General features: G+C 39.3%; 1 protein-coding gene across 1 annotated transcript in view; it reads left to right on the top strand.

Annotated features, from left to right (window-relative positions):
• The window catches only part of ARMC2 (armadillo repeat containing 2), a gene marked incomplete at its 3' end in the record, with an annotated part of 58,448 nt that extends 31,701 nt beyond the window's left edge, over positions 1-26,747 (top strand). Inside the window, exons 11-17 of the mRNA XM_079550813.1 lie at positions 794-893; positions 14,739-15,060; positions 16,327-16,449; positions 18,273-18,386; positions 19,745-19,877; positions 22,103-22,260; positions 26,596-26,747. Of these exons, the coding sequence (XP_079406939.1) occupies positions 794-893; positions 14,739-15,060; positions 16,327-16,449; positions 18,273-18,386; positions 19,745-19,877; positions 22,103-22,260; positions 26,596-26,747 (1,102 nt within the window). The remainder of the gene's footprint in view (positions 1-793; positions 894-14,738; positions 15,061-16,326; positions 16,450-18,272; positions 18,387-19,744; positions 19,878-22,102; positions 22,261-26,595) is intronic.
• Positions 26,748-26,993: the final 246 nt, after the last annotated feature.

The raw sequence follows: 26,993 nt of genomic DNA, 5'->3' as shown, positions 1-26,993 counted from the left end.
TTCTCAAGATAAAAATTTGATTTGATAAAAATCAATTTAATTAGCTTCCTGGAAATTGCAGTCTCAGGGAAAAAAAAAAAATTCTATACAGTATGGAACACAGATTTAAATTTTCTTCTGTATCATAGCAATACAGAATAATTATTCTTTTTTTCTTTCAGTCACTTTTACACAGCTTCTCCAAAGAGAATATATTCAATCTATTCAAATTCTTCATTTCTCCAAGTTTATAAGTCTTGCTGGTAGTTGAACATCAGCACAGACGTTTGCTGGTTTTGACTACATGGGAAGTAAGACATTACCATAGTTACTGCAGTATTTCTAGTATGACCAAAGCATGTCTGATTCTGTTTTTTGTAATGATGAAAATGAGCAACGTAGGACTGGAGCAGTTAGGGAAAATGCAGAGGTAATATTGTGACTGCAGAAATATCTGATTTCTGTGTTTGGTAGTGACAGACGTGTTCTGTTGGTGCTGTTGCTAGCATCTATTACCATATGTTAGGAAGGGAGTCTGACTTCCCATTTCACCTTAAGCTTATGATTCTACTATGAGCTTGTTGTGTCATAGTGGCAGGCAGGTTGGGAAGCTCCTTACAGTTCTTTCTTTCCATTATTCACACTCTTATGTAACTGCGTGTGCCTCTATTAGAAGTCAAAGTATTGGCATTTATTTAACACGTTGGAAAGCAGGGCTCTAAGAGTCAAAAGCAGAGTGATTATTTTTTTTTTAATCTTTTGTGGGAAAAAAAGTGCTTTCATTCATTTGTATGTTGTTTTTGTATCTTTGTAGCAAACTTTCTTCGTACAGTGACTTCTGTGCAGCTTTAGCAGACTGCTCCAGATGTTACGTCTTATTTTTAGCCCTACTAAACAAACACCAGAAGCAGCAGGTCAGTTTTTTTTTTCTCTCTCCATTTTTATATATTAATCCTCTGATGCGTCTGTGCATTATTGTGTGTAAGCCTGTTTTCAGTGACCTACTTTTAGGCATTTTCCAAATAAAAATTTTAAGTGGTTGATGGCATTTTAAGTAGTAAATAATTGAAATGAAATCACTTAGATTAAATATTCAAAGCAATACAGAGGATAGACAGTTGATTCATTTATCTGTCGGCCGCATATGTCTTTTAGATACTTAATTGTTTTTCGTAGTTAAAAAAACCAAAAACTTTTAAAAGAAAATAGTTTATTTGTGTATTTGATATTAGGAAACTGTAGGGATTTCTTCTGCTCTCCTCTCCTACAAAAGGAGTGTGAATTTTCCAGAGCTAAACAATTTCAAAGCAGAGGAAAGCTTGTTCCTTGGTAACTGCATAAGGTATCAGACTGTCTCTCTTCTGTTAGAGAAAACCATATGCCTGTAAGGCTGCATTGGAATCTTGCACCTGGAAAAACATGTTTAGAGTTTGTTAAAATGCCTCATCCTACTAGCTAAAATTATACGAGTTTATTTGTTACCAGATTCATTAGAACTTGAAGTCTCTGTTGCTCAATTTTCTTGCTCTATTGTAGGGATCTTTCTTATGTTTACTGGAGCAGTAGGCTCTGGGGATTTGGTGTAGGATCATAGTTTCAAAGATTGCCATGCTGGTAACAGCATTGTGCCCCATTTATGGCAAATTACACAGCTGTATTGCCAGGTGAGATTTAAGAAGAAAACTTCTTTATAAAGCATAAATATTTCAAAAGTGGAATGAGATTTCAGAACATTGAGCATAAAGATTATTTTTAGAAGTAAAGAACTTTCTTAGCTGCTCCAGTGTCTAAACTGACTTGAGCACATTTATCTTGCCTACACAATTTGACACAAGTTTAGTAACACGTGGTCAGTTGTTGGAAGGACCTTTTTGCTGCTGTTGTTAAAGATAGTTAATGAAGGTAATGATATCAGCTATGCTATGCAATTTATTCCTTCTGTTGCCAAATACAAAAATATTTTCTCCCTTTCCTGTTTACCTGCCTCTGTTTTCTGTGATAGTGGAAAGAAGGAGATGATTGGAAGAAGGAGAAAGGAGAAAGATTAATTACTTTCATCTGCTGGTTAACATTTTAGCAGCACTCCTGAGTATTTGTGGGTTCAGACTGCTTTTGCATTGTGTAGTCTATAAAGATATTCAGTGAAGGACTACATAAATAATATGAGAAACCTTGAAGATGTTGTTTTACTAGATTTGTAGCTATACTTCCTTGTGAGCACTGTATTAAAATCTCAACAAATGTTGGTCCTATGGGAGTAAGGAGCTTAAAGCGAGTAACATCTTCCTTTCAGCCTTCATCTGTAATTATAAAAGGAAATGTTGACTTGATAGTTTTGTGTCATAATGAATTCTAGGCTCATATATAATCGCAAAATTTCTTCAGGTAATTGTCAGAATTTAGCTTCTCATTTGTCTGCTTTCTAAACTAATCACTAGATTAGCTTTAGTTTTTATATTAAACTGTCTATCAAAATATAAGTTAGAGAAAAAAGAACTTGTATGTTAGAACAAAGTAGTTATAGTATTACGGTGATTGTGTTCGCAATGTCTTCAGAATAGTTATTTCTTAACTGCAGTTTTTAATCAAGCATGCAATTGCCATTTGTCAGCTTAGTGAAGCCCTGCAGAACCAAGAAGAGGGCCGTGGGTAAGGCACCATTTTTTTTCTGTACGGCGTAATAAACACTTGAGCTGTGAGAAGCATGAGTGCTTTTCCTGGGGTACAGTTGGCACTGCTAATACTGTAAAATGCTGACAGCTAGTGAGTTATAGAATGAGGTGGTGCCTGTTGAAAAGTAAACAGCTAACAGCAGTGTGGGTAAAATTGTTTGCTGTGGGAAGAAGAAGAGAATAAATCAGCATTATTAACTCAAACCATTCAAAATCCTTTGGACTGAAAAATTTTTGACAAAATCCTTGGGACTGAAAACTGGTATGTTAAGAAAGAGGAAGTGTGTGTGTGTTTTGAATTTTAAGGTTGCAAAGTTCATGTTTTTTATTTACTGGCAATCATGACAGCTAGGAACATACTGGGGGAAAAAAAAAAAAAAAAAAACACCAAAAAACTTTCTCAAGTGCTGTGACTTTAAAAATAAACATTAAATTTTGTGAAAACAAAAATGTGAGCACTGGAAATGGGACTAATGACTTGCTCCCACACCATACACTGAATTCCGTAGCTGCCACCCAAATAGTCTCTGTTCTTCTCACCACACTGCAGTTCCAAGTCTTTTTAATTTTTTGTTCAGCTCATGCTCTCTCTTGAGTAAAGGAAGCAGAAGGAATGGGAGAGAAGGAATTTATCTCTGTTGAGAAAGACTTTGAAATTGAGTTGGCAGGACTTGCTTAATTCCATGTGTCATAATCTTAGGTAAGGAGTACTGAGGATTGAATAAACTGGATCTGCAAGGTAGCACTCAGAAGTTCAGCAGTGCTTTTCTGGGCATCTGTAATGTATTTTCTGTTGGACCGACTTGTGGTCAGTTTTGGAGTTTACTTGTGTGAAGTAACAAAAAAATCCTTGGTGGTTGCCAGATTCCATGAAAGCCTATCAGAAATGTTCTCGTAGAGCATCTATGTTGTGGGGTGAGTTTTGCATGCTTCAATTTCTACTCTGCTTTGTAGTCTGGTGCTTTACCCATCTCCAGGAATCTTTGAACAAGGTGTTGTTCCTCTTACCCAGATCACTATCATCCATAAGCTTTTCAGATAAGCTAAATAAAGTTTAGTGTTCTCAGTTTGTGGTTGATGTTACAAGTCGTGAAGAGACCGTGCTTTTGGAACAGGGAGATTACCTAACTAGGGCAGTAGCTTCTGTCAGTAGGTCAAACGCTGCCTGAGCTTAGGTGGCCTTGTGGAGGCCTGCCAGCACTTGTTATCTTCTATCAGTATACAGTTAAGAGTCTGTTTTCATTCTTAAGTGCACAAATGCAGGGTGTCATGCTAAAATTTGCATGGAAGGATCTTGTGAAGAAGAGTCTCTTTATACTTCAGTTTAGCCTACTCTTTCTAATTAGAAAACATTTGTGAAGCATCTGCCATTACTAGATGCAGCAATTGCCTGCTAAGTAAAAGAATAATCACACTGTGTCTCATGGAAGGTTCATCCAGCCTAGTATCTATGCTAAATAGTGGAGAAAATCAGATGCCTGGAGAACAGCAAAACCAGAACAAGCCTATACGATACTTCTCATGCAAACTTTCCAAACTTTCAGCTCTTTCCAGATTTGAGAGTTCCTTAGCCAGATGTGGTTCTCTTGTTCAAAATAAAATTCAGTGGTGTTCTTTTCCACAAAGTTCTAGTCACCCCTGCAGAACTTGTTATGGAACTATATATCACACACAAACTTCTAAATTCCTCAGCATCCATTGGCACGGAGTTGCTGTACTAACTGTTGCACAAATAATTTTTTTAAATTTCTTTTGAATTTCATTTTTAGTATCTTTATTTGATACCCTCTGCTTCTTGTTTTGAAAAGCTGATGAAAATTTAGTCCCTAGTCATTCATTTTGCACTACCTCTTACTTTTTTGACTTTTATCATACAGTCTTTGAGTTCCCTCTTTTCCATGCTAAAAACTCCTTGCTTACTTAAGAGTCCTTGCTTGCTTTCTGATATAGATTCCATACTGTTGTGCATCCATATAGTGTTTCTCTGAGTTTCTTACAATTTTTAGTCCTGTATCTTTTTTGAGATGAGGGGACTAGAAGTAGCTGTTCAGATACGACCAGATCATATTTTTCCATGCTTGCATAAATTTGTTTCTCAGGGAAGCTAAAAATTTGATTTGCTTCTTTGACCTTCTATGAGTACTACAACTCTGAGGAGAATCCAAAAAATCTCCCTCCAGGTGGTTATGGTTGGTTCAAAGGCTGTAATTTTGTCTTGTTCTGTTTCATTTTTATCCACATTTGAATTTTGTCTGTTATTTTATTATCAATTTATGCTCTTCAGTCAGCCTTTGTCTTTTCTATTTTGAATATCTTACTGTCATCAACAAAATCTACTGTATCACTGCTGCCACCCACTTTTCAGTGTTTTTTTATGAATCTGTTGAACAAAACAGGTCCCGTCACAAAACCAGGTGGAATACTGATGGTGCTCTGCAATTGCAGGAACCATTAATTTATTGTTTCCCATCCTCTGAACATTTAGTGGTACAGAACATTCCCCTCACGGTATGACTGCTTAGTTTCACTAAGATTTTGGTGAGGGACCTTGTCAGAAGTTTTCTGGAAAGCGAAGTAGATTCTGTCAAGTGGGTCTCCTTTATATCTATTGATCCCTTCAAAGAGCTCAAGAATTGGGTGTCAGAACTCAGGAGTCTTAAAACTGATTGCAAGTATCCAACTGTTCACAAACTGGCTGTTCTTTTCAATGGTTTCTTCAAATTCATCTGGTATAGACATCAGACTTGAATCTCTTGGATCCCCTTCTAATAGTTGATTTCATGTTTGTTACCTTTCCAGTTCTGAGACATCAAGGCAGTTTTGAGTGAGAGGTTGCTCATCACTGTTAGTTATTAAGCTATTTAGTTAATGAGTTAGAACTCTTGAGTTACTGTCTCTTCCTGAGAAATTTGTTGTTTCAGTGACAAATCAGTTGTCTTTAGAAGTTTTTTCTTTAGAAGTTTGTGATCACTTTGGTTTTCAGCAGATCCTCCGATGACTCTTCCCTGCAGAAGACTATAGCGTCGAGATCTCAGTTTCTTTCATAGTGGGCAGGAATCAATGCAAGGAACTCATCTAGCTTCTCTGGAATTGCATTTTCTTCACTGGATGCTCCTGATCATCAGTTAGTTCTGCCAGTTCTGGCAAACATCCTGGTCCTGATATGCATGAAATGATTTGTTATTATTTTTGTATCTCTTGCGTCAGCCAGTAGAACTGCACTAACTAACAATTATAATTTGCATGTTGTTGTACCTGTTTGATTTAACAATCAATTTGTCACAATTTACTCTATTAAATGAAGAATAGATTGAAACTGCTTTGTCATCCTCTTTAACAAGATGTCCACAGTTATTGGGTTCATTCTGCCTGGATCTGCACAGTTTTATTCCCAAGAGCATCTACCAAGTAGCAAGTATTAAATGAGTTTCGTGAGCAAGCAGACTTCAGCTTGTAAGAATTTTTTTTGTCTCCCTCTGAAAAAAAGTTATGCTTTTAGGGCTGTTGAATATTTTTTTTGCTCTTAGGATTGCTGCAGTGGGAAGATTGCTAAAGATGGCGCCTATAAATGCAGAGAAATTCTCTGCTTTGTTTCTAGCATTATTTATTAGGGAAAGACTTATCTGTATGCCATGATTGACCTTTCTGAATGGTTTTTTGCCTGGCTTTTGGACAACTTTGTGATGAGCTTCCAAGAACTCAATATCTGTTTCAGTCAGTCATATAACCTAATAATACAACCAGAGACTCTTAACAAGAATCCAGTGATACAGCCATTTTTATTTCAGATTTTCAAGTTTTTTTTCTTAAATGCTCTGAAAGTATTACTGGCACTCTGCTCAGTGGCATCGTCAGAGATACTGGAGATTTTCCATTTTTTTTCTTAATTATTTCTATATTTTAGGGGCGGGAAATGTTTGTACTTTTGTGTGAATAGCTTTGTCCCTAAAGAATTGGCCATCACTGCTGTGTTTATTGAGCTTCCATGACTCGCTTTTCGTTGCTTTTCTCTTCTGTGCTGTCCCTCGTTTGGGATGAGGACAGCTGTTTGTATGACTGCATGATACATCAGCTCATAGAACCAACACAGCTTCCAATAATCTTAAAAATGGAGGGGAAAAAAGCAATGCTAAAAGAACCCCAGTCCTTTGCTGGGTTATGATCTATATCTCACTCCCCAGTCTAGTTTGATGAACAGCCACACAAATAGTATCTCAATCACAAATAGTGAGGAAACAACATGGGGCAGGAACCAACCTGCAAATGGCAAGTAGAGTGGGTGCTGAAATGCTTGGCAAGGTAATCCTATGAAATGCATTTTGAGATAATGTGGTACTTTTCTGCTGTGTTTACAAATATGTATTTCATATACATATGAAATATGTATATGTAGTGTCCTGATAATTTAAAAAACAAAACAAAACAAAAAAACAGACATGAAAGGGACACAGAAATTAACCACTGGAAGAAGAAGAAAACATAAGAGTTATTTTTCACAGATTTCCTGCATATTTGTAACCAATCATTCATTCTTTCCTGAATATTTTTCCAAGAAAGAAATGTCCATTTTAGAATAAATATTATGGCAACCTGCTGATAAATCTGAATGACCACATAAGGTCTTTCTCTACAGTATAATTTTTGTGATGGTGTGCTGAGTTGATAGTTTATTTGTATCTTCCTAGTACTCTGTGATTTATAGTTCATTTATTTAGATCTGAAAGCAAAAAGAGGGAAGTAGAATGCAGAAAATGTGATATGGTGAGGAATCTAGAACTCTGTAGTCAAGCAGCCTTTTTGGTACGTACTGAATGGAAACCAAATGCTTTGGTGTACCAGAGGATACAGCAGTGTAAATGTAGTTGCCGGATATGTGAGTGTTAGACTAACAGATGATAAGGAGATATTACTGCTTGGATGACAGATACTCTTAAAATGTGCTGAAAGCTTGCAAACAACTCTGAAAAGAGCTATAAAAATGATGAATTTATTTGCTGAATTGTGGGGTGTTTTCTTTGGAAATCTAATAAATGCCTAAGATCAGTAATTATTAGCAAGTTGCCTATTTCATAGAATTGTGAAGGAAGACATTTTTGTTTATAGACTGTCCTTTAACTTAGAAAGGTGATATCAAAAAATAGTTGTTGAAGCAGTAGAAATTCAAAGTAGTAATAAGAAGCAAGATTTTAACCAAGGATACCAGTAATCATTAGAGCAATACTGTGGGGGACATAGTTTTCAACTTTTTTCAGTTAGTGATTTCTGAAATATTTTTCAATAAAGCATTTACCCTGCTTTTCACCAAAAGTTGTTCTGTTGAGAGAGTGATTGCTTTGTTACCTTTCCTAGATCTCCAGGTGTTGACAAACCTAAGGACATGAGCTCTTCATTGCTAAAAGGCATTAAGTGCAAATGAACCCTTATCAGAAAAATTACCTTAACAGGTTTTAGGGTATAAAAAACTGTTGGATATTTTCCTGTGGTATGTGGTATAGAGAAACATGCATTTCTGGGCAACCTGCTCTAGATGCTTCTGCTTGAGCAAGGGTTTGAATGCCTGTCATTGTAGTAAAGCCTTTCCTCTCTGTTCTTTGTGTCAGGTTTCTCAGAATCTTCTTAATTTGCTTTTGATACTTCTGATATATTCTCTCCCACTCCTTTTCTTTTTTCTTTTCTTTTTTTCTTTTTTAAATCAAGTTTCACATTGGGTGGTTTAACCGGGTGTTTTCACAGTCAAAATGTCACTGCAAGATGGATCCTTACTGTGTTAGCTTCAGGAAACCGTAAGTGCTGCTACTTTGTTTTTAGACTATCAGGCTATGCAAAGAAAGTCTCCATCTTTCTTTCCAAGGATATGTAAAAAAACAGAAAGATAAACTTGTTAATTCAATTTGAATGAGCAGTAGATGCAGTTTATACAGTACCTGAAGGGGATCTACAGGAAAGTTGGTGGGACTTCTTACGAGGAGCATATATCGAAAGGACAAGGGGTAATGGTTATAAACTGGAAGAGAGTAGATTTAGACTAGTTACAAGAAGGAAATTCTTCACTGTGAGGGTGGTGAGACACTGCAACAGGTTGCCCAGAAAAGTTGTGGGTGCTCCCTCCTTGGAGATACTCAAGGCCAGTCTGGGTGGGGCTTTGAGCAGCCTGGTGTCCTTGTACATGAAAGGGAGGTTGGAACAAGGTCACAGAATCACAGGGTTGCATGAGTTGAATGGGACCTCAAGAGATCATCAAATCCAGTGCCCATGCTAAAGCAGGTTCCCTGCAATAGGTCACACAGGTAGGCATCCAGATGTGTCGTGAATGTCTCTATGAAAGGAGATTCCACAACCTTTCTGGGCAACCTGTGCCAGTGCTCTGTAACCCTTACCATAAAGAAGTTGTACTGCTTGCTTATATGGAACTTCCTGTGTTCAAGTTTTAGGCCATTACTCCTTGTCCTATCACTACATACCACTGAGAAGAGTCTGTCTTCATCCATTTGCCTCTCATCCTCCTCTAGATATTTAAAAATATTAATCAGATCCCTCCTTGGTCATCTTTTTTCCCAGGCTGAACAGATCCAGGTTACTTAGTCCTTCCTCATAAGGGAGATGCTCCAGACCATTTATCATTCTTGTGGCGTTCTGCTGGACTCCTTCTAGGAGATTCCTGTCTTGTTTTTGAATGGTGAAGAACTGGACACAGATGATCTCTAACGTCCCTTCCAACCCTTCACCATTTTATGATTCTATGATACTTCTGGGCAAATGAGTGTTTTTGTTGTTTTTTTTTTACTATTGCTACTGATTTTGTGTAACATGAAAAAGCATAATTCATATACAGCTAGAGATTCAGTAGGAACCCTAATAGGAGCTGCTGGCATCTTGATTTCTTGTTTCATATCACCCCTCCCCTTCTGATGGATCCAGATGGACTAGCAGGTATTTGGCCAACATGTACAGATTCTGGAATGGAGTTCCTTCCCTTGTTTATCTATCTTGTTTTAATTAGAAATTACTGATCTAATGATTGTCCTTTCTTACTCATTAGCAAACCTGTGCTATTTGTAGGTCTGTTCATCATGATATACGTGGAAAAGCAGATACATTTTAATTGCTCAGATAAACTGCTGTCAAGTTCTGTGACTCAGCAGGTACACTGAGTACCTTTGGTATTAGCACAGTACAAGGAATAGATTTTTAGAGTTAGAGAAATAAAGAAATTGTAATACTAGTAATAAAATTGTATGACTCCAGATGTCAGAAAACTAAGAGTTTGATGTTGATGGAGTAAGCGGTGCCTTTCCCCCTTTAAGTATGAAAATATTACAGATTCTTGATAGATGAGAAGAAAAGAAAAACATCGCTTCTCCTTCTAGAGCTCTTCTTGACATGTTTCTTCAGAGTTGTTTTTTCCAAGTGAAGCTGTGTGGTTTTATGTATATCTTTCCCATCAAGTTTGGGTCCCTCTATGAGCAGTGCATCTCACATGAATGCCTCTAAATAAAAAGATGAAGTAACAGAGTATAATTCTCACCTGTAATTTACCTTTCGTGCCATACGTACTAAAACCTATATATTATATAAATGAATGTAATAAATAAACAAACGCTGTAAGATGAGCCAATGGGAATGAAAATCAGTGTGGATCAACAGGGAATTTTTTTCTGAGGCTCTGGGAGAAAAAGAGTCTCCTTCCTATGGAAGAAGGGATGGGCAACTTAGGAAGAATTAAGAGATTTTGTTAGGATATGCAGGGAAAAAGTCAGAAAGGCAAAAGCCCAGCTTTAATTCAATCTGGTCATTGGGATAAAAGAGAACAAAAAACATCTTTATAAATATTTTAACAGTAAGAGATGGGCTAAGGAGAATCTCCATTCTTTACTGCATGCAGTGAGGAATGTGATCTCTGAGAATAAGGAGAAGGCTAAGGTTCTCAGTGTCTTCTTTATGTCTGTCTTTAAAAGCCAGACCAATTATTCTTAGAGTACTCTACCCCTCTATACCTGGAAGTCTGGGATGGGGAGCAGAATAAACCCCCCACAATTCATGTGGAAACAGAGAGCTACTACTACATCTGGACTGTCACAAGTCCTTGGAGTCAGATGGGATGCATGTGAAGGAGCTGAGGGAGCTAGCAGAGGTGATTACCAAACTGCTTTCCACCATCTAGCAGTGTTTCTGTTCAACTGGAGAGGTCTCAAAGGGTTGAAGGCCTGCGAGTGTGGCTCCCACCTACACGTAGGGTCATAAGGAGGATCTGGGGAGCGACAGGCCTGTCAGCCTGACCTTGGTGCTAGGAAAGGTTATGGAGCAGATCATCTTGAGTGCGATCACATGGCACGTGCAGGGCAGCTGGGGGATCAGGCCTAGCCAACATGAGTTCATGAAAGGCAGGTCCTGCTCGAACAACCTAATCTTTTTCTATGATCTGATGGCCCACGTGGTGGATGAGGGAGAGGTTGGTGGATGGTGTTAAATTCAGCTGGTGACTGGTCACAAGTAGAGTTCCCCAGGGATCTATGCTGGGGCCTGTCCTGTTTAATATCTTCGCTGATGATCTGGATGAGGGGACTGAGTGCACCCTCTGTAAGTTTGCAGGTGACACCAAGTTGAGAAAAAGTGTTGATATATCTGAGGGTAGAAATGTCCTTCAAAGGGATGTGGACAGGCTGGATAGCTGCGCTGAGGCCAACGGGATGAGGTTCAACAAGACCAAATGCTGGGTCCTGCGCTTTGTCCACAACAACCTCAGGCAATGCTACTGGCTTGGGGCAGAGCGCTGGAAGACTGTAGAGAAAATGGACCTGGGAGTGTTGGTTGGCACTCAGTTGAATGTGAGCCAGCAGTGTGCCCTGATGACCAAGAAGGCCAATGGCATTCCTGTCTTGTATCAGAAATAGTGTTGCCAGAAGGAGCAGGGAAGTGATTGTCCCCCTTTACTCAGCACTGTTGAGGCCACACCTCAAATTCTGTGTTCAGTTTTGGGCCTCTCACTACAGGAAAGACATTGAGGCCCTGAAGCATGTCCAGGGAAGGGCAGTGAAGCTGGTGAGGGGTCTGGAGCACAAGTCTTATGAGGAGCAGCTGAAGGAATTGGGATTGTTCAGTCTGGAGAGGCTCAGGGGAGACCTTATCAATCTCTACAACTCCCTGACAGGAGGTTGTGGTGAGGTAAGCTCATTCTCTTCTCCTGCATAACCAGCCATGGGATTAGAGGGAATGGCCTCAAGTTGTTCCAGGGGAAGTTCAGTCTGGATATTTAGAAAAATTTATTCTCTGAAAGAGTGCCAAGGTGCTGAAATGGGCTGCACAGGGAAGTGGTGGATTTATAGTCACTGAAGGTGTTCAGTAAATGTTTAGATGTTGTACTGAGGGACGTGGTTTAGTGCAGAAACATTGGTGGTAGGTGGACAGTTGGACTAGATGATCTTGGAGGTCTTTTCCAATTCTTGGCGATTCTATGATTCTGTGAAATGACTGGTATGTAATTTTTCTGCAAATGTCCAAGAGTCTGAAGTTCCATATGCAGCTAATACTCCAAACATTTAGAGATGCGTAATAACTTTATTTATTATACTGATTTTTTTTTTCACCGTGTACAGAAAGTCCCCTGGGCCTTCTACAGGCTTAGTCTTGCAAGCAGCGTCAAAATGCCATTCATTTTTACGTGCATTTTTTTACAGAGCAAACCTAAGCTGGTGTTAGCAACTCTTACCCTAAGAGCATTTTAAACACAAAGGGCAAAAAGTAGTATGAACCTTAAAGCCTTATGTTACTTGAGATAAGTTGTATGTACTTTTCTCTTTGTTCTAGTTAAATTGTCACTGGAAGATAAGGAAAGTTCAGTAATATGCTATTAAAACCAGATGTGCGTGGCTAGAAAGAAGTTATATTCTAGAAGTTTGTTTTGCTAGCCTGTAGGTGGAAAGAACAGTTGAGATCACACTTCTCAAAATATCGGTGGATTGCTGTACTATACCTGTTTGTCTGTTTGCTGATTGGGTAGGGCTGTTGCTGGGCTGATACTGTTTTGACCAAAATTAGAAAGTCAATATAAACGAGTCAAACGAGACTGCCTGCTTTTTTTTTCAGTTCTCTCTTCTGATTCATCTGTTGTTTGTTTCAAATTCTTACAGCCTTTGTGAAATGGGGGCTGTGCCAGCAAAGGTGAAAGCTCTTAGTGGTTAGTCAGGAAGAACGTGCAGAAAAATTTTGTCTCAATGACATTTAGAAGCTAGCAAAAATATGATGCCTGGTTTAGAGGAAAAAAAAAAAAAGTGGAAGTGGGTCCTGCAGAGTGGTCATATTATACAGAGAGGGGAAGAGAGCTCACGTCTCCATTAGGAGACTGCCTGCCTCTTGAATTCAGAGATAGCATTTGTCTTTACCTTAGGTTGATGTTCTTGTCAGCTTCTGTGGCAGAGGCTTGGGACCTGAAATTTGCTCATGAGGGCATATGTGAAAAAAGGATTGCTGCTTACACATCTTTTTTTCCTTAAGTCTACTTCAGTTGGAGTGTGTCTGGTTAACTTGTATTATTAATACCATCGAGGGTTAGAATGTCTGTGATTATAGCTATTGCATCTGAGGAAAATGATCAAAATACTGGGTTAATGCAAGCACAGCACTCTAACAGGTATAAAATGCTAACTGCACTATATCTGAAGAAATGCTGTTCTTTTACCTGTGTTGATACAGCTATGAACTCTTTTAAAATAAGCAGGTTTTGAATAATATGTTCTAGATATTTTAGTTAGTTTGTACCTGGCTTAGTTCAGATTTTCAGAATCTTTTTTTCTTCTCCCATACAGGTGGGTCAGAAAGAGATGGGGGAGTGTTGAATAGCACTGAATTAAGATCCACTCATTTTGCAGAAAAATAGCTGTAGCTCTGTCTGTCCAAAATGAAGCAGAAAGAGATGCAATTCAGTATCCCACTCAAGGGCAAGGATAGGAAGTGCTTTAAGAGACCAATTTGGTTAAATCATGAGATCTCGAGATACTATCTAAAAACAGAAAGTAGGTCTCATTTAGCGATGATAAAAATAAGAGGGTGGCAAGAACATTTAAAATCAAAATCAGAATAAACCAGCACAAGATGAGAAGCATCTAGAAGGGGACATAACAAGAAGCACAAGAACTTACTATAGAATATTAATTGCAAGAAGACAATAAGGAAGTAATTGCTTCTGTGTTCAGAAGATAAGATGAGAATTACTGGCGGATGACATTAAGTAGTGAAGCATGGAATGCTCTTTTTTTCTTTTCTTTTTCTAAAAGATCTAAGTATGATCAAATGATTAATCTCTATTCCAGCCTGAGTTCTTTTATCACTGAATAATGAGCTAGAGTGTATTTAAGTGTCTTCAGACCACGTGGACCTCAAGAAATTTACTTTCTGGTGCTTACAAGAGGGCAGAAAGGGATAATGTCTTGAGTTCCTGAGAAGTTATGTGGGATGACAAGGCCATAGGACACCTCTCTGGAAAAGAAGAAAGGGGGAACTGGAGAACAACAGACTGGTCATATTTTTGGTAAAATTCTGGAACAAGTAATTCAGCAATCTCTAGACAATTGAAATTAACAAGGGAATGATGCGGATTTAACAGTAGCAGAGTAAGGTCAAGTAGTTCAACCTCTGCAATGGGTAGCAGACCTAGAGAAGAAGGGAAGTTAGCAGTCTTTGGCCATATAGCAGACATTTGCTTGCTTAGAAGATTAGTAATATCAAGCTCATCTAATATCTAGCTAGATATTAGTAATATCTAGCTCATACGATTATTCTGGGCTATAAAATGATGTTTTAAAATTACTATGGACTTGTTAAAAACAGGTTACAAAGCATATTCCATTATTGATTAGTGACCTCAATGCTGTGGTAGATCTGTGAGATGCTTTATAAAATTTTCTTCTGTAAACTGATTTATGAAAGATAGTAGCATAGCAGTTGTCTTCTATTTGTTGTATTTGGCATTGTTTCTATGTTTTGGGACCTGCTATTAGATAAATTCTGAAACAAATTATTGCCTTCTAGTTAAGCAGCTGATAGCTTCTGATTTTTTTTTTAATTAAATACGGTTTGTTTACTTTATTGCAGGACTTGGTTATCCGTATCATCTTTATTCTTGGTAATTTAACAGCAAAGAATAACCAGGCCCGTGAGCGATTTTTTAAAGAAGAAGGAAGTGTTAACACCTTGATGTCATTGTTCCAAACCTACCATGAACTTGATTTGAATGAAGAGAAATGGTACCATGAAAGAGGAAGGGAAGAAAAAAAAAATCCAAAGCATCCTTCAAAAGCAGAAGATGTTCTGATAAAACTGATACGAGTGCTGGCCAATCTGTCCATTCATCCCAGTGTAGGAGCAGCTCTGGCAGCTGCCCATCGTGTTGTAGAATTACTTGTTACAGTACTAGGTAATAAAATCTATGTTGCATGTGTTATCTTCATTCAATCTGCAGGAAGAGTTTAGGATTTTTCTGCTTAAGCTTTTTATCTAGATTGAGCCATACCTAAGTGGATTCTGTTGCTAAAATAAGTCAATTTTCTGGTATTCATAAACTGTATTATATAAAATGCTGTTTGAGACAGTGAAAGCTTTGACTTTTCAGTGTCTGTGCAAAGAAGTTGTAGAAGTGCTTCATTCGGTGGTAAGTTTCACAGACTTGATCACTAAAGAGAATCAAATTAGAATTTTAAGTATGTCTGCCTGTGAGACTTCACTTATAAGAAGATCCATTGTTCCACTTATTTTTAACATTCACCATTTTTGTCGCTGTTCTGGGGTTGGTTTTACCACTTACTGATCCCTTTGTGAATCTAAATGCAGGCTAGAACTGGGCAGACTGTTCTCCCACTAACATAGTTCAGCAGTGAGGAAATATATTTCAAATAACTCGATATATTTTAGCATGTGATGAAAACAGTAAGACTACATAAACACAATCAGCCTGTTTATATACTAATTTACCAGTCTTATCTACCACAACTGGCATTTAGAGACAAGAAGACTCACAAATTCATCCGCTCTGTCTTAAATCCTGTAGGAGCTACCAGGGTTGGAACTGTCCTAATAACTGTGTAAGCACCTTTGAGCTTTAAAGCTTCTCTCTGACCCTCTCTTCTTTTCATGAGTGCTCTATCAGTTTACCACAAAATTTTATTTCCTTCACCCTTGGTTTCTGAGGGCAGAAACCTCAGAAAAATTCAGACTTGCTAGCATAAGAGGAAATTGCACATCAGTGATATTGTCAGGAGCTCTTTAAGAGAGAGAATGTCTCATATACTGTTAAAGACTACTTTTTTAATTTTAATGTGTCATAGTAGCTCAGTAGTAGTCTTTGTTCTCTTTGTCAGCAGTCTGATAACTGTAATACAGGCCTGTTTCTGCATGCAAATCCTCCTCAGCCCCATCTCAATGCAGTAAATAGGATCTGTAATATGTTTTAACTAGATTTTACATAATGTCATGTTAGTCACAATCATTTCTATAGATGAAGTCAGAAAGCGTGACTTTGTATTGCCACTTCTGCATCAGCTATTCCTGTTAGCCTCTACCCTTTTAGTGAAAAATAAAAGTGATCTTTAATAGTGACCACGTTAACTGCAATTCTGTTCACTCTGAGCTGTGCTTCTAAGTTATGTGTCAGTATATGTATGTATGCTTTCTTTATGTACATTAGAATATAAGTCAATTGAAGTCTGCGAGGAGTTGGTGATCAATGCTGCAACAACAATCAACAATTTATCCTTCTACAAAGTGAAGAGTTCTGCAGTTCAAGACAAGAAGCTACGCATTGCTGAAAGTAAGGGCTTCTAAACAGTGCCTTTTGAAAATGAAAGTTATGCATGCTATGCTTTTTCGCTACAGAAAATGAAGACGCTGATAGGATATTGTGGCATTATATTGCAGGAATATGCAGATGATAGGGCTAAATTATTCCCATAGGGATTTCTAATTCTTTTGGACATAATCATATAACTTGTGTGAAAATATTTAGGTTGTGACAAAACCCCTTCTTTTACTCCCCAAATGAATTTGCTGTGATGTTTTCTCTTTAGCAGCTTTTGCTAGACTCATTCATGCCAAAATAATAATTGCTACCTTCTAGACCTGCAAGATTTGTTATCTGAAACTGTTTTATTTCTGGATTATAAATCTGTTGCCAGTGTAGGGCTTACGTGGTTCACTCCCCTCTGTCAGTATGGACAACAGTCATATTTTAGTGATGTGGAAGAGCTGCATGTGAGTTCTGGGATTTATTGTATTAATCATATAGAAAAGGCTGTTGTTATACAACAAGTCTTGCAAATGTTACACTCTAAATAGACAAGATATGGAGGAAAGGCAGAGTCTGAAATTTATGCAAAGGGCAGAATGAGGAGTAGGAGAAAGTATTATGTCTGTCCACATAGTGCCCTGACTACTAGACGTAGTTTCCTCTCTAGTTAACAGTTCTGGTATTCTGTCATGAGTGATTTTATTTCCCATAAGCTAGCTCTCTCTTAATGCTAGTCAGAGAAATGTGGAAACAAATGACTTCTCTTTCACTCCTATCTGCTCTCCCTCTCCTGTTTTTATTGTTAGAATGGGGAAGCAGTCCCATTGCCTTTCCTCTGTGAGAAATGAGGAGAGATGAAACCTTTTAACACGAGACCAGCACGCTTCCTTCAGGAGACATTTTGAGAATATTTGCTGTTTGATACAAGTGTGTGGATCCCAGAGATGCACGCGCAAAAAATAAAATCATTTCTGTCGTCTCTTTAAGGCATGTTCAAGGCATGTTCAGTATTGTAACATCCCAAGAAGGAAATAATGGGAATAAAGCCAACCTCTTTTCTCATTTTGTATTTCTCACTTTTCTGTGGTGGAAGGGTTAATGGTTCACCGATCTGAGTCCTTTTATGTGGTGCACTGATTTCGGTGATTCACTTCTTCCTCACAGAAGACTGATAAAGGCACTTTCTGTAGCGTCATTCCTTTGCCACATCCCAAAAATCTAAACGATGGTAACTCTTCCTAGGAAATGCTGAGGGTCTCATTCTATCTGCTGAAGATTGATGCTAATTACAAGTGAATCTGCTAAGCAGGAAAGCAGCAAGCAAATAAAGTTTCAAGCCGGGGTGATGTTAAGTAGCTATTCAGAGAAAATGTATTTGCTTGTTGGTGCAGCGCTGGCTGAAAATACAGCTAATGTCAGAAAATAATTTTTGTTTAAAGAGGCATCCCACCATAAGACCATCTGTTCAGGATCTAAATCAGTTTTCTTAAATATTACAGCATTTTTTGTTCTGTCTTTCTGGATTGTCACATGAGCCCACTCAAAACTGTACAGCAAGATCGGTTCCCATTATTACAACTGTTCTTAGGCTATCTTCATAACTCCTCATCTGTTCCTTTGCATTTAGTCCCATATTGGAGCTCTTTGTCTCATCTTCAAAGCCTTACACAATTTAGCTCTTCTTCTACCATCTGCTCATCCCCTTCACTGCAACCAGACTGTTAGATAGATGTTCCCATTTATTACGTGTATTGCTGTTACTTCTTGCATTCTGATATTTATCGATAAAAAGCCAAGCGCATTTCTGATATACAACTAATTGTTTTTATTTCTCTGCAAATCTGTAGTGCTTTTGAAGCTGTTAATGAGCAACAATATGGATGGAGTTGTGGAAGCTGTCAGAGTCTTTGGCAATCTTTCCCAGTATCATGAGATCTGTGACTTCATCGTACAGAAAAAGAGTGAGTTTTGCATTTGTAGGAGTCCTGTTTTTAAATGTCCATAGTTCTAAAAAGAAAAAGCTTATTAATGAGCTGTCTCACTTAAAGGGCAGAAGCAGTCTTATCTGAAGGTTTGCATATCGTGCCAATCTTAGAATCCAGCAGTAGTCATTATAAAGACCATATTATTTCAGTTTCATTAAGATGGAAGTATTGGAGTAGGAAAAATGTGTCATGGTCTACCTTCACAAAGGCAGATACTACAAAAAAACCCTCTGTTTTCCCTAAAGATTATGATTTTGAATTTCCCTTCACTCCTTCATTTCCTGAAGTCATACAGGTTTGTAATGATTTGATATAAAATGAATATCCAACTTAACTCTCATTTAGCTTCATAGTCTTTTGATTCCCATGTTCAACAGCTTGTTAGTGCTTTGTAATATGCAGGTAAGATGTTTGCCTCAACAAAGAGGCTTCCTCTTTGCCCCTGGGTGAAGTAGAATACAAGTCTTCTCAAGTCCTTTTGCTTTGGTGCCTGAAGAGCTTTGGGGAAAAAAATGGCAGCTCCTTGCTATCCAGAGAAGGTGCAAAATCAGTTTAATTAAAAAACAATTCACTGAAAATATTTTCCTATCTACCTATCTGTGCTCAAAGTGTGGTGATTTGCAGCAATATACAATCCCTTCTTTCAAGGATGAATATATAAAGGTTTGTGGTAGTGAAGGTATCTGCAAAGGAAGAGCTGACACTTAGTAGCTGCTTGCTAACGAGCTGTCTCAGAATTTTACATCTTGGCGAGACCATGGTGTCAGCATGCCAGGTTTAGGAGGAGCTGGGAGTCTGCCTTTACTCTAGACAGGACTGACTCTCTGGTTGAAGTTGCCTTCCACTGCTTATTGAGTTTAGATTCAACAAGTGCTGCGAGATGCTGCATGCCCAGCATCTGCTTCCTGCAGGAGCCCCAGGCTGCAGCAGTCCCAGCTGGATCTGATGCAGTGTGAGGCAATGCTGCCTTGCATGGAACTTCCTTCTGTGAGTGCCAATGCTAAATCCTAGCGGTTTATGCTGACTGTGTGATTGACGTGAGAGTGATACTTTTAAGAAGTAACCTGCAATTCAGCTTGGTCAACCTTCTGACTTGATTTTCACAATACTTTGGTGTAGAATTTTGTAGGTGTTGTGTTGAAGTATCTCGAGTTGAGCTTGCGCTAATGACTCTGATCCTGTTCTATAAGCCAAATGCAGTAACTTCACACTACTGTGCTACAAGGTTACAATTCTGGGTTGGATATCCTGTGTCTGAGCATTTTCTGACTGTGAATACTGCCATTTGCATGATTATCTTCTCAGTAATGCTGCTTTTTTTCTTTACAACCCAGTACACAAGTTCGTGATTGCTTTACTGGATGCCAAGAATCAAGATGTCTGTTTTTCTGCCTGTGGAGTCTTGCTCAATCTCACAGTAGATAAGGACAGACGAGCTCTTCTGATGGAAGAAGGAGGAATTGGGAAGTAAGTTCCTGACTATATTTTACCAAAAGTCACATTCCAGTAGTTTGGCCAAAGATCTTTAATCAGATTCTTTTTCATTGGGACCAAGAACTTGTTGTAAGGTTGCAGACTATTAGGGATGTAATGGGCTTCAAGAGAAAATCTTTCATACCCTTCAGTATGTTTTTTTGCAAGAGCGTCAGAGTGCCTTAGCCAACTGCTGCGCCAAGACTAGTAGAATAATCTTCCACAGATCCTCCTGATCTATACAGGAGCATACAACACAATAACTAAGGCATGGTTGTACAGTAGCCACTTACGCTTGACCTAACTGAATCCTATGTGAGTTAAATGTACAATTAATAGACACCTTTGATAGGTACCTGTGAAAGAAATGGGGTGCCCCCCATGGTGTTTTGTCATTTTGGTAACTGCTTAATACTGCAGAGAGAACAATCTGAGGTATCCGTGCTTGGTATAACAAAGCTGCTGTGTCTCCTCTCTCTGAGAGTTCACTGTTAAAGCACTTCTACTGTACGTGAAAAGATCTTGAAAAACCACTGTGGATGCAACACTTGTGGCTTTGATGTTCAGATAATAGCGGATCCAGTTTAATTGGAGCAACATGAAAGATCTTGTTCTTACACTTGTAAAGCAGCTGATACAACCCACATTTATGAAACAGTATGCCAAACTTTGAAATGCTTTCCTGTTCATACATCACATAATTATTTATTTTATACTGTGTAAACAAAACTTTTTGTCTGCTTATCTTTCCTTCCCGTGTTCTGGTTAACTTTCAAAATTTGAAAGCTGAAAAGCGGGAATAAAAATAAATGACAGGTTGATTGAAGAATAAATGTGAGAAGTGTCTGTATATGTTCCGTATATGGAATTTTATATAAAATGGAATTAGTAGAATTTCTGTTATGTAGAATTGTATAAAATACAGAATTGCCTGTCAGTTTGAGAAGTGGGAAGGAAAAGCTAACAATATGGAATGAATCTAGAGAATACACAAGTGGTTACACAGTCAGGATGACCTCCTTAAGAAAATCAGCCCTATGGATTTTTGAAAATTAGGTTATTGTACCTATATATAGTGTTCCTAATAAAACAGGAAATTGGTCTCATCAGAGGGATAAACTTAAAAAAAAAAAAAAAAAAAGTTAGAGCATGATCTTTTGGGTTTTTATCAAATGCTGCCAGTTTTCTGCAAACCTCATTTTAGTTGCTTTTCAGTTCCTGGTGTTTTCAGCCACATTTGAAAGTGCTAGATACCCTGTAGTTCCTTTCCTCATCACTGGATTATAAAGCTCACAGTGAAACAGGGAAGTGAGAGAAAGAGAGTGTCATAAGGTTGAGGAAGAGAACATCAATGAAGGATTAATGTTAGAGAGCTCGCTAGGGACAGCAGGTGAAAAAAAGCATTTACTTCTGCTGCCCTAGGACTTGTGAACGATGCTGTTTGGAAATGGGAACTCTGGACATGTACTGTGTGTAAACTGGTGGAAGCAGAAAAGTTATAGCTTTATTTCAGTGTCCTGTATGATCTAGCCTGCATTTGTTATCTGCGAGGAGGTGAGACTAGAAGAAAGGCCAAGAACCTAATGGTCCTTAATAAAACTGGCATTTCTGAGAGGAGTCTATTGGGCAGGCTAAGAAAATACAAGAAGGGACGAGATCTGCAAAACAGTCAGACTTCACTGAATCTAAGAGGTAAATCTGTGAGCCATGGAAACAATTACTTCGGATGTCTTCAGGTTAGATCCTCTGATGTATAATAAACTGTAAGCATTGACAGAAGATTTTTCTGCTTTCACATCATCTTCCCAGGTGGATTCTTGGTGCCTGGTAAGGCTGGTTTGCATTGCAGCCTTGGCTGTAGTGGTAGCTACACATCTGGAATGGTCACATATTGCTATGAAATCTGTTGGAATTGAGCATCTTTCATTTGATTGTATTTGTGACATGTAAGATTGAAATAGTTCAATTGGATTAACAACTTATGTGATGTGGTCAGATTCAGGTAGGCATATGCACTTACATACAAGCAAAAGGCTCGTTTGCATCCTTGGGATATAGACTAAGTGAAAAAGAAGAGAGTAGCATCAGGAGTTTATTAATGTAGAATTTTCCTGCAATTCCTCATAGAATCTGCACACACTTCTAGACTGCCTAGATCTTAAAGGACTCCAGAGAAAACTATATGGAGCAAAAACACTGTTTGTGTTTGTTACTGACAGGTTAGTTGACTGCTTACGAGACTTTGGACCAGCAGACTTGCAGCTGGCTTGTTTGATATGCAAAACCCTCTGGAACTACAGTGAAAACATCACAAGTGCGGCCTTGTGTTTTGGAGAAGATACTGACACGTTGCTGATGCTGCTCACATCACTCTTAGGTGAGAGTCACATTGCTGATGTATTTTCCGTAATAAGTGAATTAGAAGGAGCAAAATCAAAATGGTATTGTTTGGATGGGAAGTCTGTCATGGATCTATAAGTGGGTTGGCCAGTATAAGACTGTCCAGGAACACAGTGGTTTATTGACATTCAGCACATTTCCTGAGATTTTGCAAATTGCCAAGATGGAGTTGGCCACTGCTACTCCCCTCTTTAGCCTGTCTAATCAGCATGCCACTCGTGCTTTTCACCAGCTGCTCTTTGGCCTGCTTGAGCCAACTGTCAGCACAAAACATGCTTTTCTCTGGATATGAGCCCTTCTGGCCTCAAAGGTATCACAGAATCACAGAATGGTCAGGGTTGGAAGGGACCTCAAGGATCATGAAGCTGCAGCCCCCTTGCCACATGCAGGGCCACCAACCTCCCCATTTAATGCTAGACCAGGCTGCCCAGGGCCCCATGCAGTTTGGTCTTGAACACCTCCAGGGACATCCACCACCTCTCTGGGCAGCCTGTTCCAGTACCTCACCACTCCCTCCGTAAAGAATAATTTCCCCCTGACATCCAACCTAAATCTCCCCTCCCTCAACTTCAAACCATTTCCCCTTGTCCTGCAGTTATCAACCCTTTCAAAGAGTTGATTCCCCTCCTGTTTGTAGGCTCCCTTTAGGTATTGAAAGGCTGCAATGAGGTCACCCTGCAACCTTTTCTCCAGGCTGAACAAGCCCAGCTCCCTCAGCCTGTCTTTACCTATGAAGATCATCTTCGTGGCCCTCCTCTGGACCCTCTCCAGCAGCTCCCTGTCTTTTTTGTACTGGGGGCTCCATGCTTGAACACAGTTTTCCAGATGGGGCCTGACAAGAGCAGAGTAGAGGGGGACAATCACCTCCCTGCTGGCCACCCCTCTTTTGATGGAGCCCAAAGAGTCAAAGAATAATTGCAGCTCTTTACAGAAGTAGTTTGGTGCTGCTGCATGGCACATGCTGGGCTGTCTGGGGAATGTGGCTGTCCCTTCAGAGGCAGAACTGTATGACAGGGGTTCCTTACTGCCTTGCTTTTCTCTCCAGGATCTCCTGAAGTGAAAGGACAACATCCTGACGATGTCATTGTGCTCTATTTAATGTACTGCAATGGAACTGGAAACTTTACAGCCATGATCATACTTAAATTTTCTGGCATGCAGCAATGAAAGTATCTTTGTTTTGGATAATTCTGAAATATTTCTTCCTCTACATTTAACGTTGCTTATTCCAGCAATAAATTTGACTGCAGAGTCCAGGCTGTGTAGCAGTTGGAACTCTCATTAAATAGTACAGCTTTCAGGATCTGGACGCTCATGTACAATCACCATTCCAATTACAGAATGTAGCAGCAATTAATTACAAATAGGTGAGAAGTAAATCAGAAGGCTGGTCTTCCTGCAAGCTGTAGTCAGAAGAGTAGCTTTAGGAAAAAAAAAAAAGGCAGCTCACTGGATCTGGTTCCTCTGCGTGTTAATATCTTAACAAATTTTTAGCAATAGCTTCTGGTTACTATTGTCCTACATCTTCCTCCTCCCATTGTGTCCAGTAACAGCCTTGAACTGTCATCACTCTGATTCTATCATTCAGGAAGCAGGAGGCAGCTTCTGAGAGACATTGGACTGTACTTCAGCATTGGCACACCCTCAGGAAGCTGAACAAGTACTGCATGGCAAAGCAGATACCTCTGTTCACCTGCTGTGCTTGACCTCCTCCTCTGTATTTCTCTTTTCCATACCTGGAACAAGATGACAGGAGATTGGAGTGAGCCAAAGGGGAGTGGAAATAGCATGAAAAGATGTGAGGACCAAGAAAGTGGAGCAAAGACATCACTTCTTTCTCCCTGCCTATTCCCAGCAGCCTGAGCTGCCGTGGCACTGCTTTCCAATAACGCTTTTCTCAGCTGCTCTTGAATCTTGTGTCACTCTTTTGGCTCAGAGCTCCTTGCAATTGGCGTTTCCTGGCCCTGCGCAGTGGCTTCACCTTGCCCCACTCCCTCAGGATTAGCAATGGAAATGAGTCTCCATCCTGGGAACATCCTTCTGTCTGATCATTCAGTGAAGCCTCCTTTCTCTCTCTCTTGTTACAGACATTTCTTCTGCTCACTTGTACCTCCCCTTTCAATTCCAGGAGGTTATTTTGGAGTCGTAGTACCTGTGAATTTTTACAAGGCCAGTGCTCCCAGCCCCTGTCCTGATGGAGCTGCAGGGATGGGGAACCCTTGCAGACCAGAGACTGTACACTATTCTTCAGCTTTCCCTGTGGCAAGTGGACCCAGTGTGCATGTCCTGTTCCTGGGCGTGCAGCCAGCTCATATGCTGTTTTGACCAGTATCCAAATTAGCTTGTTTGGAGGAGGGTCATGGGAAACTTCTATTATCTGAAGATGCACAGCTTGCATGTGGGACATTGGCCCTCACCGATCCCCCAGCATTACTCATGTACTATTGTGAAAAATTTACTGTTTTGTTTTAACACTTCAGCTTTGAAATGATTCTGCCCCTTTTTGCTCTAGGCTGGTATCACTGATTCCACGTTTTAGACCTATAAAGACACAGTCAGCTTCTGGGTAGGAAGTCATTTCAGGAGTAGGCAAGGCAATTCTGCCTGAAGAGAAGAACCCTATAATCCCCTATTTTTCTCCTCAGGATCTCTCACTGCTTGTCTGCAGAGATTCATTTTGCATACACTGGGCTAACGGGCCATTAGTAAGGCAGGAGCCAGTGGGCACAAGCTGCAATAAGAACAATTCCAATTAAATATTAGTTAAAAAATAAAAAAAATCTACTCTGTCAGGAGCCAAGCAGAGGAACAGGTTGCCCATAAAGACTGTGGAGATTCCATTCTTGGATATTCTCCAAACTCAGCAGTAGCTAGACCAGAACAATGGGATCTAAGGTGCTCTGGTCTGGGCATGGCTTGGCCCAGGTGTCCTCCAGAGAGCCTGTCCAACTTAAATCATCTCATGGTTCCACCAAATACAGATTGGATGCCTTAGGCTGGATTTTATCTCTGATCACATCTCTGCAAGAAGAAACCCTGTAATGTTTTCCTTCTTGAAATAATGAGGGTTTTTTTTCCTCTTTCTTTTTTTACGTTGTCTTAAGTGGCACCTTCCTTCTGTGTAGAATGCCATGTTAGACTAACATCTCCTTCACAGTCAGCAGGTCTTAATTTTGATCATTGAGAAACACCGTAGTGGCTTGGAAATGTAATATTGTTTGCTGTTACTGATAACTTCCTGTGAAATGGAGCTATCCCCATGCACGAGTAACACAGTTTCTTACAGCTGTTGCAACTCAGGGTATCTGCTCTGCACCAGCAGCCTTTCTTTTACACATGAAGAGTTGCTATTAAAGTGTTAACTCAGTGTGAGTAACCAAAGTTTCTCTCCAGCTCCGAGCTGTCTTTTACTGCTGTGAGAGTGCAGTAAGCTCTGCTTAGGTTTAAGAGATTGTGAATCTGCTGCTTTCACCATCTCGGACCAAGATTAATCATGCTGCCCTTTAGTTGGAGGATTACATCTTCATTTTTGGCCCGTTTGTGGCCTAAGTGCTGTCAAATATCCTTTCTGTTAAGTTATGCTGAACTCCTGGATGGAAACGTTTGTTCAGTGTTATCATTTGTGTTTGTAGATTCCTGCTGTAGGAATTCTACTGGCTGCAGACTCGCTTCTTTTTTCCTGTAAGGATTTGTTACTTTGTCACATGCAGGCAAAACAGAGGGGGAAGAACACTGGATGATGTCTTCCTTTCGTTCCTAACATCACGTGTCTCCGTTAAGACTGCCCAATTATTTTATTTATGCAGTTTGTGAGTAAGGGAGGCCATCAGTAATATATTGACTGGTGTAGTTCAAATGCTTTAAGTACAGTAATGGATATAGCTTGATAAAGTCTTCAGAAACCAGATTGGCAAAGAAATTTGTGCTGCAGAAAAAAAAAAAAGAAAAAAAAAAGCCATAGTTAAATGAATAGGATTACTGACATTAGCAAAATTGCTTTGGGTAATGCTAATACTGATGTAGTTTCCAGGCTGATAGTCACAACAAATGCTTGGGCTCAGAGCCACAGCTGAGCTGTGGTGTTGAGAGAAGATTGTAACCTGCTATGTGCTTTTTGCCATTTTTCTGACTTCAACATCTTTTATTTCCAAGTAAAGCTACGTCCTTCAGAAAGTGACTCTTCATTTTTTCTTAAGTGTAGAATTGGTTTGAAGCTGTGAACATAGACAACTGCTAAGTTGTATGTGCTGTGGTCATCAAATACATCGTTGGGTGAGTTCAAAACTGATGATGATGTTTTCCTTGGTTACAGATGAAGAGCTTGCGTTGGGCTACAGCCTTGACAGAGGGGACCACCACAAACTATACTGGGAAGCAGAGTTCAAACCTGTGGCAGAAAAACTTCTGGACAGAATTCAGAGCCATCGCTCCTCTGTTTCCACTGCGATCATTACTGCATTTTAATCTGTTTGGGGCTTTTGTTATTTGTGGATTGTACAGATATACTTTTGCAATGTATGTTGCCATTGGTAAGTGTATTGGACAGCACAGGAAGTTAATGTTTAGAAAGCTGGTAAAGCTTAGTATTTATATAAGGGATACTATCTTTTAATGGGGCTTGCCTGAAATTTTTGCACTGTAATTACATTTTAGAATATATTTGAGTTTCTCAAGCACCCATTCAGTAAGATTTTTCTTGGCTGGCAAAAA

Source organism: Tetrao urogallus (genome assembly GCF_951394365.1).
Source record: "Tetrao urogallus genome assembly, chromosome: 2".
Classification (NCBI taxonomy): domain Eukaryota; kingdom Metazoa; phylum Chordata; class Aves; order Galliformes; family Phasianidae; genus Tetrao; species Tetrao urogallus.
The sequence above is the reverse complement of the archived record's forward strand: the minus strand, read 5'-3'. Positions and strand labels throughout refer to the sequence as shown.